The sequence below is a fragment of the Protopterus annectens genome, chromosome 3.part0 (genome assembly GCF_019279795.1).
Source record: "Protopterus annectens isolate FY-2018-M chromosome 3.part0, PAN1.0, whole genome shotgun sequence".
Taxonomy (NCBI): Eukaryota; Metazoa; Chordata; order Ceratodontiformes; family Protopteridae; genus Protopterus; species Protopterus annectens.
In genome coordinates this window covers 1,250,465,282-1,250,485,035 of record NC_056731.1, presented here as the reverse complement: position 1 = coordinate 1,250,485,035, position 19,754 = coordinate 1,250,465,282, and the positions used below count along the sequence as shown (strand labels likewise).

The 19,754-nt window shown below is 37.8% G+C and overlaps 1 protein-coding gene across 1 annotated transcript in view; it reads right to left on the bottom strand.

The window, feature by feature from the left end:
- Nucleotides 1-19,754, bottom strand: part of LOC122797043 (histamine H3 receptor-like) — an 87,133-nt gene that overhangs the window by 45,300 nt on the left and 22,079 nt on the right. The window contains exon 2 of the mRNA XM_044065818.1: nucleotides 4,848-5,014. Within this exon, the coding sequence (XP_043921753.1) occupies nucleotides 4,848-5,014 (167 nt within the window). The remainder of the gene's footprint in view (nucleotides 1-4,847; nucleotides 5,015-19,754) is intronic.

Genomic DNA, 19,754 nt, shown 5'->3' with positions numbered 1-19,754 from the left:
CTTTATTCCAATACAAAGGTAGGTAAGCACTTTCACAGATAACAATCTGCTTCATCAGACCAAACACAGAAACACATAATAGTTGCTCTTAAAACGATTTAAAACAACCAATCAAAGGTGGAAATGAGAATCTGATGAAGCACATTGTTATCTGTGAAAGCGCTTACCTACCATTGTATTGGAATAAAGAAGTTGGTGTCTTTCTACCTTGCCTTGTGGAACATTGCTTTTGCTCACAGTTCTATATATTTGGCTTTTTGGTTCCATTTTTGCTCAGAGTTCCTTTGGTTCTAGAGATCAGCAACAGTCAGGCAGAGAGCAACAAGTCAAACAAGCACTCCATAAACTGTGCCCCATTGACATGATATATGGCCCCAAACCATAACCTGCTTTCTATGCACTTCTGTTTCCAGTAACTGGCAGCATCACAGTATTTTATCAACCATTCTCCATCAAGATGAGTTGGCCACTCTTCCCACCACCATCTCTTTCAGTTCCTACAGCACCTGGCTGACTACTGCTTGACCTTGGATCATCTAGCTCAATCAGGCCTTTAGCCATCTATTCCCTGGAGCAAACTTTGATTACACTGCCTTTTGCCTACCTGTCTCAGTTCCTACAGAATCAACTATGTTTCCTGTTTCAGACATGTAACACTGAGGCTCCAATTCAGGGTGACTAAAGTGCAACCTATATAGCAGAGAAAGCTAAAATCCATGCAGATCTATTACCTTTTATTTTTAAGGTATTCTAAGTATAATAACCTTTAAGTAGAATTTCCTGTGATTTCAGTTTTTGTGATTGTACGATCAGTGCCTATGTGTAAGCAAATTAATAAAAAGGCAAACAAATGAATAGACAAACAAATCAATAAATAAATATGTCTGCCATGTTATGGCTATATATGATGTTAGTGCAGGCATATATGTAATGTATAGGGATGGTCAAGAGTATGGATGGTAATATTACAGGTAGTCTTAGTGTTCCAGTATGCACAATCATTTATATCACAGGAACAAGAGTTTTGTGTGTGTGTGTGTGCGTGTGCGTGTGTGTGTGTGTGTGTGTGTGTGTGTGTGTGTGTGTGTGTGTGTGTGTTTGTAAGTTTGCTTGTCATGCATCACTAAATTAGGACTATTGAAAATCTTCAATTCCATCTGTCGTTGGCACTTTTCAAAGGCAACACAGAATGCAGATCCAACATTTAATGTTAAATGTATACCCTATATGTGTTTATAGAGTTCTACTTACAATGATACGAGACACAGTACGCCGGCCCCCTCATAATGGACTTAACAATACTAGGTGCAGTAAACACAATTATTGACATCTGACTGCTGATTTCCCACCACCACCAGAATATCAGTAATGCTGGAGTCAGCATCAAAATTCCTGGCAAACGCCAAAGTAGTTTTCAAGCTAAAATAAGCATAAATCAAAAAGATATCCACATAAATTTCACCTTTAAGACATCTTACATATAGCTACCACACAGTGTCAGCTGCGAATCTGATACAGGTCATTGAAAAATAAACAGTTCAATCTAAAGCATTGTCCCCTAACATATGCCATGTATTAATAGTAAATGGCATATTTTCTAAATCATCATTGCAGAATACTTGTGTCAACATCCTGAGACTGAAGCAGAAAGACTCAACAAAGTGATTGTTGATGAAAAATGATGTGTTTGAGGTACAACTTACATGTTGCATTTTGTGTTTACAGACACATGTATGCATAAGACACTTTTTTATACCTATGTTTTTTTTACAGAACTAACTTCCAAGTGTAATCAGTTGTTAGTGTTCCAGGTTATGTTAACTTGTATGAAACTACTGCTTCTTTGAAACATTTAATTACTTGTGGTTGACCATAACAGTATGTTTTTTTATTAATTTTGTAGGCATTTTATGTGTGTCTGCATGCAATATGTGTGTGTGTGTGTGTGTGTGTGTGTGTGTGTGTGTGTGTGTGTGTGTGTGTGTGTGTGTGTGTGTGTGTGTGTGTGTGTATCTCTGTGTGTGCATATGCATGCATATTTTTGTACCCATTCTTGTGTAAGCATTTGTAGGTAAGGTTCTACACTCGCATCTTTTATCCACAGTACACCAGCCTGTGTTCTTCTGTGCATGTTATTTTTTAAGGGGAGACTGTGATCAATATTCAAAGTCATGTTTTTATGTCATTACGTACATTTTCTAATTATTTACATCTACATCATATTTTTGATGCATGTGTATGATATCTCCATACTACTTTACATATATATAAAGTGCATATTATCTTTTTCATCTGTATAGTACCTGAGGTATGCAATATGTGTATTATCTATGCTTCTCAAGGGTGGCTGCTAGTATCCTTTTCATATGGCATGGGTGGTGGCTGAAAAGGGACTTAAACCATTCCACACACAGTCAGTCATCAAAAAAAGTAAATATTAAATAAAACAAATATATTAGTGGGACAAATGTTACATATTTATAGTATCTGCACCAGGAGTAAATACCGATGCAAAGATGTCATAACACATATTATATATATATAACGGGTTACCTTCAGAACATAGACAGACCATTTAATTGAAACCCATTTCACTGACAGACCATTTCACTGACAACTAGTAAACGCAGGAATTTAAGGCAAATAACAGTGATTTGTCCCCCTCCCCAATGTAGTACAACCCTGGAGTTAGTATATATAGTTAGGGGGGTGTGGGGGGGGGCGAAGCCCCCAACCCATTTTGCACAAATACAGTACTTTTTGTGTTATTTTCTTCTTTTAAACCAAAATAGGTGGGGGGCTTCACACCCCACACCCCCTGATGTGGGGGGCTGTGCCACCCTTACCCCCCCCTAACTATATATACTAACTCCAGGGTCACACTACATTGGGGAGGGGGACAAATCCCTGTTATTTGCCTTAAATTCCTGCAAGTATAGTTGTCAGTGAAATGGTCTGTCAGTGAAATGGGTTTCGATTAAATGGTCTGTCGATGTTCTGAAGGTAACCCATATATAACACATCTATATAACGTTATGTTCTAACACAGTTTTTAAATGGTAATGATGGTGAACAGAATATGAGTACATTTAGATGTCAAACTGCAAGATAAAAATAATAGGTCTGAAAAACGTGAATAAGTATTTTTTTTCAATAAACATCTTTATTAAATTATCACGGTGGTACAGAAGTATCGTTGTTGCCTCACAGCAAGAGGTTCTCCTGTTTGATTCTCAGCTGCAGTGCCTTCTTTGTGGAGTCTGCATGTCCTCCCTGCGGTTGAGTGGCCTCCAAAAGACATGTGTGAATGGGTGTGCCTTCTCTGAAGGTTGGGTGTCGGGCTGGCAACTTGGCACCATAAAAATCTACTGCCAATCATTAGCAGATGGGAGTTCCTGTGTGGTGACCCCTAACCAGGAAAAGCCAAAAAGACAAACAACAGCATTAAATTATCATGTATCACATAGGCAATCTAACATTTATATAAATGAAAGACAAAACATTGACACCACCTTCGTTGCAAACATTACACATCACTTATAATCTATCCAGTCATTGTCAGTTAAGCATTATATGGCTCATTCAAATCCTACATCTTAAACCTTGTTCTTTCTCTGTATATATCGCTCCCACAATTACCATTTTTTTCTAAAGATCCCAATCCCAGCTGTTTTATCTCTGTTACTATATACACTACTTCTAGCAAAGTTAGTCTACACATTGATTTACATTTCTAGTAATTGTTTTTTGGCAGCTACCATAATTAGACTCAGCAAGGCTTTATTATGTCTAGGCAATTCTGATTCTGTATCATAGCTCAAAAAAATCATATCCCCAGTCAATCCAATCTGCTCACCCAGCATCTGCAACAGAGCGGTTCGCAGAGAATTCCTAAAATCAGCCAGCTCATTATACATCCCAAAAATATGTTCCCAGCCACCTCTTTCTTGCCCATTACACCTCCAACATTTGCTGTTCACCTGAGGGAAAAAAAATCTTTGGAGTCGACTTGGGGTATAAAAATACCTATGTAAACACTTCCAAGCAAAGATCCTAAATCTTCTAGGCTTTGTTGTATATTTGGGAGATATACATATATCCCCCATTGTCTCTTTGTGAATTTCTTATCCAGTCTTTCTTCCTGTGAATAAGTACTTTTTATGAAAATAATAAAGCATACATTTCCCTGCACTCAGATAACCCAAAATAAAATACTTATTTTAATTCTCCAGCTCTTGGTTATTAACTTTTGAGTGCTTATTTCAATATTTTATAAAATATTCTGTATATCAAGATGTAGGGTACACAGAGAGTTAATATTTTGCATACTCAAAGCTTTCATTTCAAACGGCTTCAAAATTATATGCAGAAATTCATTATCCATGCCTATGAGTCAAAGCAGGCTTATAGCAGTCATGTGAAGCATGTGAATAGCCGCCTCCATAGACAAGGTAGGTGGAGTTAGAATGCAAAGCCTTTCTTGCATTTCACTTATTTACACACACACATACACACACACACACACACACACACACACACACACACACACACACACACACACACACACACACACACATCTATGGACAATTTAGAAGTCATCAATCATCAATCTACCTACTGCATGTCTTGCTAAGTGGATGTAAATTGGAGCAATGGAAAAAAACGATGTGAACACAGGCTGAACATGCACACTTTACACAGAAGGCACCCATCAAATTGCTCAGAGTTAAATGTAATCTAATCCAGGTGTACTGTTATAGAATGAACATGCAACAATTAACAAGCATTCTGTTTTACTATCATGTGCAATAACACTTGTGATTAAAACAAAAAGATTTTATACCTACAGCTTTTGTGACAGACAGGAATCGATCATAGCTAATTAAGACTATGTTGAATACTGAAGCCACACAGAGAAGTGAGTCTATAACAAGCCATAATTTGCAGAATACCCTTCCAAATGGCCATCTTCCAGTTAACAAATAGGGAGTGTAGACTGGAACAGAGAATGCCCCTGTGAAAGTACATATCGTGAAATGTAAATCAATAATATCATCCCAAAACAACCACATCATCACACACTGAGTTTGTTTTTATACAGTATGCAGAAGAGAAATTTGTTAGTTTTATGCAATATTTTTAATGATAAATAAATATTACTGAAGCAGAGAAGTAATTTTATCTGGTTCACAAAAATTCATTGACCCATATTTAGCAGTGTGCATGCCAAAATGTATTTCTAAGAAATTTTAATTGTCTGAAATGGTTTGTCCTCTGAGTATCTTGATAAATAATTACTTATTTCAGAGACATATACAATTAGTTGAAGGGCCATTGGATTAATACAATCTTTTTCTTCTTTTATTGTAAGTTGGACAAACTTCTTGCATTGCCTACAACATTATTTCATATATATCACTTCACCCTTAAAGTACATAAGCATTTTGCCTTGCCAAATGCATAAAGTATTGATTCTTTACCAGAGTATGTTATGTTTGGCAAATATAAACAACATTAGTATTAATCCAGCAGCAAGATAAACATACCAGCACTAAAAATAAACAAATAAATTAAACATAAGTGAAAATTTCCAAATTCACAATAGCAAAACAAGTTTTCATCTGTCTCTTTCAATGGGAGTAGCTTATAGACTGCATTAGTGTGCTCTAAAGGGCAGATATTACTAGTGTGTCACATGCAAAAGGAGTGGAAGCAAATCTTTTCCATGGATGTAAGAAAATAGAATCTGTGTTTTTAGAGGAAGCAACAACCCTGCCTTTCCAAATTCCCCTAGCAGAGAGATTGTGTCCTCACAGGCCCTTCCATTTTTCTGTTCTTCTAACTTTAAGCTTGCATGATCTCAGAAAACAACTTTCAACTTTGCAAATAGATCAAGTCTCTCTGCTTTTCTTGAAGATGGGTAACTCTACAACTAACATACATTTCAAAATCTGCTTTCACCAAAATATAGGGCCATTTTTTGTAAAACATGCAAAATCCAGCTCATTACGCTAATATCAGTGCACAACTTGCGAATAATGTTGTAATATGTAAATGTATGGCAAGAAACTCAGAATAGATCAGTACACAATTGAGTAACGCAGAATGAATGGCACACTAATGGGCAAGTAATCCATAAAAAATAAGAAATGGTTGTCCAATCATGTTGTACATTAACAAAGTTATGGAAAAAATATCACAGTTCAAGCATCCTGATAGTTATAGAGACATACAGTGGCGGCTTGGGACTTCTGGGGACACAATCTCTGAAGAAGTAAAAGTCATCTAAATAATTCCACATTAAAGAAATCTGTAACTAATGAAGAGGTTGCTGCTAGCAAACACCTTTATATTTCATGGTTTCATTGAAAAATAAAGTGTCTGTTGCCCCTGACGAATAAATTGCCTATATTACATTAAAAAATGATAATCTAGTAATATTGCAAGAGGGAATGGATGGCAAACTGATAAGAGGCTCCTAGTTAGTATCTTTACCCAGGATGACATTCTCAGTACGGCAGCATCCACCCCTTGTGGAAGTAGAACCCACAGCCTTCTGCATCAAAAGCAAGTTTTCAACCTGTTGTGCTATTTACAATGCAAGCCGACTTAGCATAAGCAGCACTAAACTTCTCTTCCCCTGTAGCTCTCAGCTCCTTGTAAAATCTACTCAATATTCAACTGCATCTCAACTTCGCAGCACAAGAAATCTGGAAAAAGCCAAAATTTATTGGGGAGGGAGGGTCTAAAGCCCAAAAACCAGGGACACATTAAACATTGCTTGTATAATCTTGGAAAGTTGCTAGAATAAAATGCTGTGTTACCACCATACATTTTACTGCCAAGGTCCCTGTGCAAAACAGTCAGAGCAACAAACCACTACACCAAATCAGCTGCTTTGTGAAAGAGAGGAAGACTGAAACTTAAATGGCTATCATTTAGTGAATTCAGTTCTCACCATAGCTGTCAACCTCTTAGTACAAAACACCTGGACACACCCAGTAATGAGGGAATACAGCCCTCAAACATATTCAGTGAATTCAGTTCTTGCCATAGCTATCAACCTTAGCACAAAAAACCTGAAAAAAGCCAATAATGGGGGAATATAGTCCCAAAAATAGGGACAAATTTCAAATATTCATCTTATAAACTTAGAAAATTGCTAGAATAAAAGGTTGTGTTACTATGTATTATCTGAAGAATATGGAGTCTGAAATTCAAATGCCTGTCAATTTTACTTCTAACGGAACAAAAACAATTTTTAGCAGAGGCGCTGGGAGCCATACTGCAGGCGCATGCCTTTGTAAAATGGCGGGACAACAGAGCAAATCCACACAAACACAGGGGGGGAGATGCAGACTCCACACAGAAAGCACCCCAGCCAAGAATCAAACCAGAAAACATATGGCTGTGAGGCAACAATGCTACCACTACACCATCAAATATGTAAGGAGTTAAACATTTAGAAACCTGAAGTCTGAAATTCAAATGCCTGTCAATTTTATTTAACATTTGTTAACCAGGACAGTCTGACTTGGAAAAAAAAAAAATTTTCAGCAGAGGCCCAGGAAGAAATAATGCAGACATGTCTTTGTAACATTGGAGGACACAAAAACAAACCCACACAAACACAGGGAGAAGATGCAGACCCCACACAGAAAGTAGCCCAGCCAAGAATCAAACCTGAAAAGCCTACAGCTGTGAGGCAACAATGCTACCACTGCACCATCACACATTAAGCAGCTAAAAATTTAGAAACTACAGATATTATGAGGAACAGAACAGATCAAATATGAGGCAAAAATCTGCAAATTTTTTACAAATGGTGGTGGGTAGGGAATTCAGGCCCTTAACACCTGCATACAAGGTACAGGGTTCAAGCCTGAGGTATTCCCTACCACACCACCATGAGTCTGCTCTAGCCACCAGTATATAGCAACTGGGGTATTTTACACACACACACACACACACACACACTCTCTCTCTCTCTCTGCATGCTTACCTTGTTGCTGATATCCGAACAGCCCCAGGCCCACCGATGAGCTAAATATTTGCTTCCACTTACTGCTCTTTTGCCGCTGATATCCGAACAGCCCCTCTGTCAGTATTCCTTGTGCGATTTGTCCATCCCAAAGTATTCCTTGCAGTCCATATCCGCGATTGGTCTTGCCTGTGACTGCTGCAGTCCAGAGTGCCTCCGTTTCATGATGTCATTGCCGCACAGACTGTTGGGCATCTTGGGGCTGAGATGCTTTTCCCCCTATCTAGACCGCTGAGAAAGCAGTCTGAGAGCATGTGTATACTTCCGGGAATTGGTTTTATGTTTCTCTGTTCTATTTTTTATTTGTTTTTTAGGTGGGAGGGCTGCGGTCCTGCAGTCCTTTAGCACGAGCCGCCCCTGGAGACATACATATACAATACAATCTGTATAGTAATGTTAATAACAACTATGGAATGTATCTGACTCCATTATGACACAAAAAAAAGAGTAAAAAACAGCAACTATCCCAATGTAACCTGCATGGCATTCATAATGTATATTTTCAGGATTAGACACAGAAATGACTCAGACAACTACTGATATTTCTGTAGTTCACCCACTAACATAAAATATGTGTTTCAAAGCTGTAATGCCATTTGGAATATAGATATATATTGACATGACTTTTCACAGTAAACTCAGAGATAGCTATGGATATCTTCATAATACATGTATTAGTAAAATATGTTGGCTTGGACTTCGGATTCTGATGTGATCTGTAATTTTTTTAATAAAAAAATTAAAGGCAAAGGGAATCACAGCCATATCACCATAGCTAGCATTTTCTAACAATGGGTTCAGGACTTGTGTGGGGAAAACAGATAATGCACACACCCAAGGGAAGTGGGAGATAGACAATAAGATGTAGGGTATGGGTGAAGAACAGAGACATACAAAAGGAATTTTGGAGTAGGAAAATCTGAGGAAAAGTCAGAGGGACATAGGCATCTTTTTATGGGAATAGGTCCCATTTTTTTTGTTAAGAATAGAAGAAAAGGTAAATCTAGAGAAAGAGGATAAGAAGGCCATCACAACAGATATAATCAAAGAACAAATAGCACAACACAAAACTGACAATAGCTGGAAAAAAAACAGTATGAATAGGTAAGTTATACAGATGGCACACTGCACAACAGGGGCAATAGAAAGTTGTCAAACATTATGGAGAAAACAAACTCAAACTGCCAAACAAACTAATGAATACGAAAACCCCAAAGGAAGCAGTCTGCAGATATGATTTCAGTAAGTCCAATGAGTGAAAATAATCACTGTGATAGATATATTGTAAGCACTTTTATTTCACAAGAACTTTCGGAAGGCTTAATATCCTACCTTCTTCAGACAAAACAGTACATGACAAGGAAAAGCTTACTTAAATACTTATTAACTTTGTTAATGACCTCATAATTGAGGACCCACCTACAATTAAAAACCTCCACTTTTAAATACATTTTAAAACATTCAAAATGTTCTTACAGAACCTTTAAGAACAAATTTTTAAAATCGTGTATAAACCACATTTAAAAATAACCTATAGGCACTACTGTTACATATAGTGTTGAACATACACACACAAATGTGCCAATCTAAAACATTGTAAATCCTCTATCGTTTAGGAAGTGCAGGATTAACTGCCATAAATCAACAACAACCAGCCATCCCCCTAAAGCTGAAACGGTGTCAATATGTTCACATAATGTACAAGCCTACACAAAGAATGTATGTCCTCCATTCATATAAAAAAATGCAGGATAGCTTATGAATCGAAAAGCGCTAAAACTAAAAAGATGTCATATACCTACACTATACCACATGTGATCAATAATACCAGAAAAAACACACTAATACATGAATCTAAGTATGTATGTATATGTGTGATCCCCCCCCCCAAAAAATGTATTTGAAAAAGACTCCATTCTATATAATTTCTCTTCAGGAGGGACTAGTAAAACTAGGTCATAACAGGGGTACTAATTATCTCCTCAAGGCCAGGAATTTAAGTATACAAGACACCGAAATGGCTTCATTTAATCCAGGATGTATATATGCTCCTGTTCTAATTTGCCAAAATAGCTCTTCTTTTTCCAAACTAATCTGCCATGGGCCGCTATTTAAATCTATTGCGACTTGCTTAAGAACAGAAAAATGAAAGACATGGTCAGGGTATTCCATCACATGGCGAGCCAGTGCATTCTTTAAGTCCATCTTTGATGTTGCATAAAGATGTTCATATATGCGTTTCCGTAACTTCCTTTCGGTCTTCCCTATGTAGAAGGCCGAACATTTGTTACATAGGGCTACGTAAACCACTGCTCTAGCCCCACAGTTGAAACTGCCCATGACCTTGTATCTCTTTTTATTTATCATAAGTTGTGTTCCTTCCTGGATATTTTTGCACTGATGGCATGTTCCACATTGGGTCATACCTTTGTGTCTATTAGGACCTACTCTTTTGTTTCTTTCTAGAAGGTATTTTAAACAAAACCCCTTTCTAAATGTAAAACCTGGTACTGGTCCCAATATGTCAGTCAATTGCCTATCTTCCCTAATAATAGACCAATTCTTCTGTAAAATGTCCCTTATGAAGCGATGGTCAGTTGAAAAGGTGCATAAAAATTTTATGCTTAAGTTAATCTTTTCACTATTCAATCTCATTACTCCCATATTGTCTTGACATATCAAGGTATCTGAAACCTGTGGGTTCAAAATAGGTTTGAAATGTCCAGAAAGCCTTTTCATCTCCACCTCTTTCTTAATTTCAATGAGGAGTACCCAAGGATAACCTCTATTCACAAACATGTTGCTCAGTTTATCGCATTCGTCCGCAAAGTCCATATCCCTAGTGGTCATACGTGCTGCCCTTACCATCTGTCCTTTAACGACTGCTCTTTTTTGATGGTAAGGGTGACAACTACTAAAATGTAAAAACCCATTAGAATAAGTGGGTTTGCAATAGATCTTACTAATAAACCTAGATTTATTGTAGTCTTTACTGAGCAATATGTCTAGGTAATTTATTTCATTAATATTCATTTCGAACGTAAAATCCAAGAAATCTGTGAATGTCCTCATGTCTTCAATAAAAGACTCTATTCCATCTAAAGGGCCCTTCCAAAAAAAAAACATGTCATCCTGGTATCTAGTGTACCAGGCGACATGCTGTTTGAACCCTTCATTGTTGAATAGGAGTGTGTTTTCCCACTGTGCAATAACACAGTTGGCAAACGCTCCCCCACACGAGGAGCCCATAGCAACCCCTGACGTTTGCTTATAAATAAGCCCATTAAAGTTGAAGAAGCTATATTTTAGAATCAACTCTAATAATGTTTCCGTTATATAAATGATATTTTGCGACACCTTTTTATTTTCCATAAATGTCCTCACCCATTCCAAATACAACTGTTGGGGTATGACTGTATATAAATCTTTAATGTCCACAGTCAAAAGAATGAAGTTTGGGTCAAAAGGTATTTCATTAATATTCTCCAAAAAATCCCACGAGTCCTTACAGATCTGCTTTTCTATTTTGATAAGTGGCTTAAGAATAGTGTCCACATACTTGGCACAAGCAACCAAAATCGACCCCCTGCTATCCACAATTGGTCTAAACGGAGGTTTACTGATGGACTTGTGGATTTTTGGGGCCCCAAAAAAAGAAGGCATTCTAGGTGCCAACATACTCAAATAAGAATGTATATCATGATCTATGAATTCCTCCAAAAACAGATCTTCGATTGTAGTTCTTATTTTATTATGGGCTTTATTTACTTCATTCAAACTAATATTCTCATAAGGGCCCTTAGTCAAATGTATAGTTAGTTCATTTATGTAGTCATTATGATTCATAAAGATAAGTCCATTACCTTTATCGGGTTTCATCACCCGTATGTTACAATCTTGGATTAACAATAAAAAATCACGTTGCTCCCCTGTAATATTAAGTTTATTTTTGGCATTACATGTCTTATTAGCTGCCAAGTGTCTTAGGTCCAGTTCACACGCTTTTTCGAATGATCTTAGGTTGTTAACTAATGGAGGGTTAAACAAACTTTTGGTTGCTTGTGCCAAGTATGTGGACACTATTCTTAAACTTATCGTCCTCCAGTAAAAACTCATCTAAACATTGTACCTCTTGTCCCACTCTAGGATTATCCTGTCTATGTATTTTAGGAGGGACCTCATTCAATTTATTATTATTTTTATTTTGGATTTCTTCTCTAAGGGTCTGGCTTTTGTCCCGGACTCCCACATGGATTTAGTTAAAACAATTATCGACCTCAAAATATTTGTACGTAAGCTAAATTTAACTACTGTTTTAGGTAAAGGTTCATCATTAGCTAACCCCTTCAGAATAGCTAGTTTGTTTAACCCTCCATTAGTTAACAACCTAAGATCATTCGAAAAAGCGTGTGAACTGGACCTAAGACACTTGGCAGCTAATAAGACATGTAATGCCAAAAATAAACTTAATATTACAGGGGAGCAACGTGATTTTTTATTTTTAATCCTAGATTGTAACATACGGGTGATGAAACCCGATAAAGGTAATGGACTTATTTTTATGAATCATAATGATTATATAAATGAACTTAGCATACACTTGACTAAGGGCCCTTATGAGAATATTAGTTTGAACGAAGTAAATAAAGCCCATAATAAAATAAGAACTACAATCGAAGATCTATTTTTAGAGGAATTCATAGACCACGACATACATTCTTATTTGAGTATGTTGGCACCTAGAATGCCTTCTTTTTTTGGGGCCCCAAAAATCCACAAGTCCATCAGTAAACCTCCGTTTAGACCAATTGTGGATAGCAGGGGGTCGATTTTGGTTGCTTGTGCCAAGTATGTGGACACTATTCTTAAGCCACTTATCAAAACAGAAAAGCAGATCTGTAAGGACTCGTGGGATTTTTTGGAGAATATTAATGAAATACCTTTTGACCCAAACTTCATTCTTTTGACTGTGGACATTAAAGATTTATATACAGTCATACCCCAACAGTTGGGTTTGGAATGGTTGAGGACATTTATGGAAAATAAAAAGGTGTCGCAAAATATCATTTATATAACGGAAACATTATTAGAGTTGATTCTAAAATATAGCTTCTTCAACTTTAATGGGCTTATTTATAAGCAAACGTCAGGGGTTGCTATGGGCTCCCCATGTGGGGGAGCGTTTGCCAACTGTGTTATTGCACAGTGGGAAAACACACTCCTATTCAACAATGAAGGGTTCAAACAGCATGTCGCCTGGTACACTTGATACCAGGACGACATGTTTTTTCTTTGGAAGGGCCCTTTAGATGGAATAGAGTCTTTTATTGAAGACATGAGGACATTCACAGATTTCTTGGATTTTACGTTCGAAATGAATATTAATTAAATAAATTACCTAGACATATTGCTCAGTAAAGACTACAATTAATCTAGGTTTATTAGTAAGATCTATCGCAAACCCACTTATTCTAATGGGTTTTTACATTTTAGTAGTGGTCACCCTTACCATCAAAAAAGAGCAGTCGTTAAAGGACAGATGGTAAGGGCAGCATGTATGACCACTAGGGATATGGACTTTGCGGACGAATGCGATAAACTGAGCAACATGTTTGTGAATAGAGGTTATCCTTGGGTACTCCTCATTGAAATTAAGAAAGAGGTGGAGATGAAAAGGCTTTCTGGACATTTCAAACCTATTTTGAACCCACAGGTTTCAGATACCTTGATAGGTCAAGACAATATGGGAGTAATGAAATTGAATAGTGAAAAGATTAACTTAAGCATAAAATTTTTATGCACCTTTTCAACTGACCATCGCTTCATAAGGGACATTTTACAGAAGAATTGGTCTATTATTAGGGAAGATAGGCAATTGACTGACATATTGGGACCAGTACCAGGTTTTACATTTAGAAAGGGGTTTTGTTTAAAATCCCTTCTAGAAAGAAACAAAAGAGTAGGTCCTAATAGACACAAAGGTATGACCCAATGTGGAACATGCCATCAGTGCAAAAATATACAGGAAGGAACACAACTTATGATAAATAAAAAGAGATACAAGGTCATGGGCAGTTTCAACTGTGGGGCTAGAGCAGTGGTTTACGTAGCCCTATGTAACAAATGTTCGGCCTTCTACATAGGGAAGACCGAAAGGAAGTTACGGAAACGCATATATGAACATCTTTATGCAACATCAAAGATGGACTTAAAGAATGCACTGGCTCGCCATGTGATGGAATACCCTGACCATGTCTTTCATTTTTTTGTTCTTAAGCAAGTCGCAATAGATTTTTAAATAGCGGCCCATGGCAGATTAGTTTGGAAAAAGAAGAGCTATTTTGGCAAATTAGAACAGGAGCATATATACATCCTGGATTAAATGAAGCCATTTCGGTGTCTTGTATACTTAAATTCCTGGCCTTGAGGAGATAATTAATACCCCTGTTATGACCTAGTTTTACTAGTCCCTCCTGAAGAGAAATTATATAGAATGGAGTCTTTTTCAAATACATTTTTTTTGGGGGGGGGGGGATCACACATATACATACATACTTAGATTCATGTATTAGTGTGTTTTTTCTGGTATTATTGATCACATGTGGTATAGTGTAGGTATATGACATCTTTTTAGTTTTAGCGCTTTTCGATTCATAAGCTATCCTGCATTTTTATATGAATGGAGGACATACATTCTTTGTGTAGGCTTGTACATTATGTGAGCATATTGACACCGTTTCAGCTTTAGGGGGATGGCTGGTTGTTGTTGATTTATGGCAGTTAATCCTGCACTTCCTAAACGATAGAGGATTTACAATGTTTTAGATTGGCACATTTGTGTGTGTATGTTCAACACTATATGTAACAGTAGTGCCTATAGGTTGTTTTTAAATGTGGTTTATACACGATTTTAAAAATTTGTTCTTAAAGGTTCTGTAAGAACATTTTGAATGTTTTAAAATGTATTTAAAAGTGGAGGTTTTTAGTTGTAGGTGGGTCCTCAATTATGAGGTCATTAACAAAGTTAATAAGTATTTAAGTAAGCTTTTCCTTGTCATGTACTGTTTTGTCTGAAGAAGGTAGGATATTAAGCCTTCCGAAAGTTCTTGTGAAATAAAAGTGCTTACAATATATCTATCACAGTGATTATTTTCACTCATTGGACTTACTGAAATCATATCTGCAGACTGCTTCCTTTGGGGTTTTCGTAAACATTATGGAGATGCATACCACCCATGGTGAAATGCAGAAAAAAAATCTACCTATGCACTATCACAGTATGACATGTAGGAACCTGTAAGGACTGTCATACCTGGATGTCTATGATCAATGATAGATGTACATTCTGGGGTAATAAAGTAGGATCACATTACGCATTGGATAAAAATACACATTTCCACTGTCTGTCAGCAGTGCAGGTGTAAGCCAAGCAACATCATAAATGCACAAATGCAGAGGACAGAATCAAACCTACAACCATTCATGCAAAAGCAAACAACTAAGCACAGTCCCAAACAGAAGTACTACAGAAGAGCACCAAATGGTGCTACATACACAAGTAGGAGTACACAAGCCAAAAAAAAGGTGCAATGAAATGTGTATAAGTTACACACATATGTCATGTCAAAGGCAACACAAAGGTGCAGATGTGTATACATGTCTGTCAGTGGCAAAATGGAAGGTACATGAAAGCAAGGTTGATACACATACATATACCAATGACATAGGTTCATAGGTTCGTAGACGATTACTAGGCTAATGACAGAAGAGCCTTTACAAGCCTATCCAATAATACCAAGGATATGGCAGTATGCTATCATAGTTCCCCAGATAGAGGAATGGGGTAGTATCAGGGTAGTGGGGCTTTAGGTGTTGGAGCCCTGAGCCATTTTACAGACTGCCTCTGTCCATAAGGGACATGGGCACTACCTAGGGAGTAAATTTACAGTCCCCTATCCATTTATCCAAATTCTTTTTGAAGAGAATGAAGGACGGGCTTTGTTTTATAAAGATAAGATGTTTATTCCATAGATGAGGTAGCCTTTGGGATATGAATCTGTCTCTCTAGCAAGTTCTGTTATCATCAAAAAATAAGGTTCAGCTCCATGGAATGCATAACCCTCCTATAATTGTTGTTGCAAGTATGTAAAATATTCATCAGGGCTGGATCAGATAATTCCTTGCAGATCAGGCATAAGTCACCTCTCAATAAATGATATGAGATGGAGTAAACAGATAGGGCCTTTAGTTTGTCTGCATAAGACATGTGTCTTACGCTTTGTATTTTTAGTGAGAAACCTCTGTGGCCAATCCAGTTGGTATAAGTACCTGGTTAAGTACATGCAGAAGGGAGCATTGTACTTGATTATGATAGGTACAATGGCACTGTCACTTCCTTTGAACTTAATGTCATGCCTTTACTTATAAGTTGAGCCACACAAAAGTATTTCCTCACTACAATAGCTTCCTGTTGGTCAAAGTTTAGGTTACTATCTGTCTGTGTTCCTAGGTCCCTCACCAATGTTTTTTTTAAGGGTGCGCTATCAGTACTATAATGCAGGGATATCTGATTTACCAAAGGGTATAATTATGTATTTTTTAGCACTTAATGTCGGATTGTTCCCAGTTTACAGTCATCAGCAAACTAATTGAGCCAGAGGACCCGAACATTCTCCTTCACTTCAGAGATGTATATACTAAATAGGTGATGTTCCAACATGAGCACTGTGGGACACCACTAGTAGCAAGTTTCTTATCAGTAGTGGATTCACTTATCTGGACTTCGTATCCTATCAGTGAGCCAGTTGGTTATCCATCTGATGATGTGGGGTTTATGCCTAACTCAGTAAGTTTATCTATGATCCCTGAGTGGGCGATTGTGTTGAAAGCTTTGGCCAGGTCTAGATTAGTGGTATGTACCGTTTTATCCTCATCCATGTCCCTGGTGACCTTCTTGAAGAAGTCCCTTCAGACTGAGCAGGCAAGACCTCCCCTTGAGAAGTATTTGGAGATTTCCTATGTCATTATTGATCAGATCCATGATAATTCTCTCAGTGGCCTTGAAGATAAAACTGGTGAAGCTTATGGGTCTGTAGTTCCCTGGGTCACTTGATGGGGCACCGTTCTGCAGAGGGTCAACTGTAGCAGTTCTCCATTCCTCTGGAACAAAGCCTGTCTAGGGGATGTGGTTAAAGAGGACTTTTAGTGTGTCTGAGATTCTGCTTTAAGCTATTAAAGAAACATCCTGGAATGTTGTCAGGATCCATGAGAAATGTGTTTTGGCTTTAGTGAACACAGTAATGACCTATTCCTTTGAAATGACCAGTAGGAGGATGGCTGTGGGTATTTCTTTGGGTGTGGTAGGAGGTGATGGGAGGAGAAGTTTGAACTGAACTTGTCAACCAGAAGGTTTGCTATAATTTCAGGCTGTGTGTGTTGCCATTCTTGATTAACTTGGCTCATTGCTGAGGATTTACCCTGAGATTAGGAACATAATTAATAAAAGCCTTATGGTTATCTTTCACTTGGGAGGCTATATTTGCCTCGTAATTTGCTTTGGCAGATTACACCGGCTCTCTCATTTTCTTGTTTAGACTTGAGTGTATTTTTACACTACTTTGTCTCTTCCCTTTTGGCCTTGGAGAGGATTTTTTTCCTTTTGTTGAATAGCCTATTTATGCTAAAGGTCCACCAGGGTGTTTTTGCCAGTACTCATAGGTTTAACTCGGACAGGTACTGCTTCCTCTATGTAACTATGAATGCAGTTGTACAGTGCTTTTGTGTACAGCTTAGAGTAGGCCTCAGTGTCATCTGGGTTTGGAGGGACTTGGAAGTTTAATAAGCTATCACTTAGAGGTAATTGGCTTTTGCAAGGTTCAGGTTTGGAGCTTGAAGGGGGTTCTTGTGTAGTTTTAATACTAAAGGAGATCATTTTGTGGTCAGATCCTACCAGGGAGGAGTTAATGCATTGGAGGAAGCAGCATTCCCCCATGTTCATGAGTAGTAGGTCTAGGATATTTGTACCTGTAGTTGGGGAGCTAACTAGTTGCTGGGGGTGTTTTCTTTGTTAAAGTCCAAAAAACTCAGCAAGTGAATTAAGAGTCTCCCAGTTTATGGAGGGGTAGTTGAAGTCACCCATTAAGTATGGTGATATTTCAGTAGATTTAGGTAGGAGGTGTGGTTTTCCAGACTCATATTAGGGGATCTGTAGTTAACAAAGCTATGATAGGGGGTCACACCTATGGTTAGTTGGTCATGCAGCAGCTCAAGTGAGTCATGTTGTTGGACCAGTCTAGCAGTTGTTCTTGTCATTTATAAACATTGTGACACCTCATTCCTTTGTTTTGTTCTGAGCTGAGGAGGATTTTAATGTATGAAAGACATTGTTGCCTTTGATAGCCACAGTGTTCTCCATGGTTCTGAAGCATGTTTCCATGACTGCACATATGTCTGCATTCTTCAGGGTGAATAGTGATTCCAGGGAGTGCAGTTTTTTATTTAATGTCCTAGCACTGAGCAGCAGTGCCTTTAGGTAGCCCTGAGTGATTTTTTTGTTATGCTGGAAGGTTTAGCATCTTGGCATAGCCTAAAAAGGCATTATGGGTTAGATAAAGTTTTGCCTGTATCCAGAAGCCAAGTAATGACAAGTGCAAACCATTTCTGGCAAAGAATCATGATTTGTCGATCGTGTCTCCCCAGGCAGACAGATATTGGATCCCCTTGTTGTGACACCAAAAACTAAGCCAATTGTTGAAGTCAATCATTTTTCGCTGGTACTGTAGCATCATCATTGTTGAATGCAGGATGATACTCAAGGCTAGACTAATACCCGCCTTGTATACATATTCAGAGAGTTCCATCATGTCTCTCATTATGTAGTCCTGTGTGATACATCTTAGGTCATTTGCACTCACATGGACTATAACCAGGTCATACTGGTACTTGTGGTTCAAAGACCTAAGTGCATGTGTGATCTGATGGATCCTGACTCCTAATATTTTCAAAAATGTAACAGTACAACATAATAAATATAGCAGGTCGTGCAGATGGATGAGAAAATAGTACACTGGGTAACACACAAGTATAATAAGAACAAGAAGGTATTGTATGCATTAGCCAGCAACTTGTGTTCACGTGTCCTATCTTGTAAAATGAACATACATGTGGCACATGTTCGTTGTGTCGAATCCATACATGGTAATGGTCAGTAGTTTCAGCAAAGGCAAACCTATCTTCAAAAAAATAATAGTAAAATATGAATATGGGAGGGAGGTGGAAAGCATGGGCCTGCATCAAGATAAAGCAGGACAAGGTAAGTTGACACAATGCAAATGTATGTGTACAACTCACAGGGTGCAGTAGAAGCCAGAAAGAAATACATTTAACTAAATAGAAAATGTATGTCAAATGGTCACATTGATTGCTGATGTCCCCAGAACTGGACATATATAAAACACACATACACAGTAATGTGCAATCATGTCATATCAACATGCATAGGTAAGCAAGCTAAAAATGACAAGCACATAAACCTACACTGCCATGCCAATGTCAAATAAAGAAATGCAGGTGTATGCCAGCCACCTTGCTCATTATGGAGCAGAGGACACTCTTGTGAGCATCTTTACAGCACATCAACAGTAACTCAGTGAATGCTCACATGTCAAAAGTACATTTGCATGTCAGCATGTATCCAACTATGTGCACACACTCG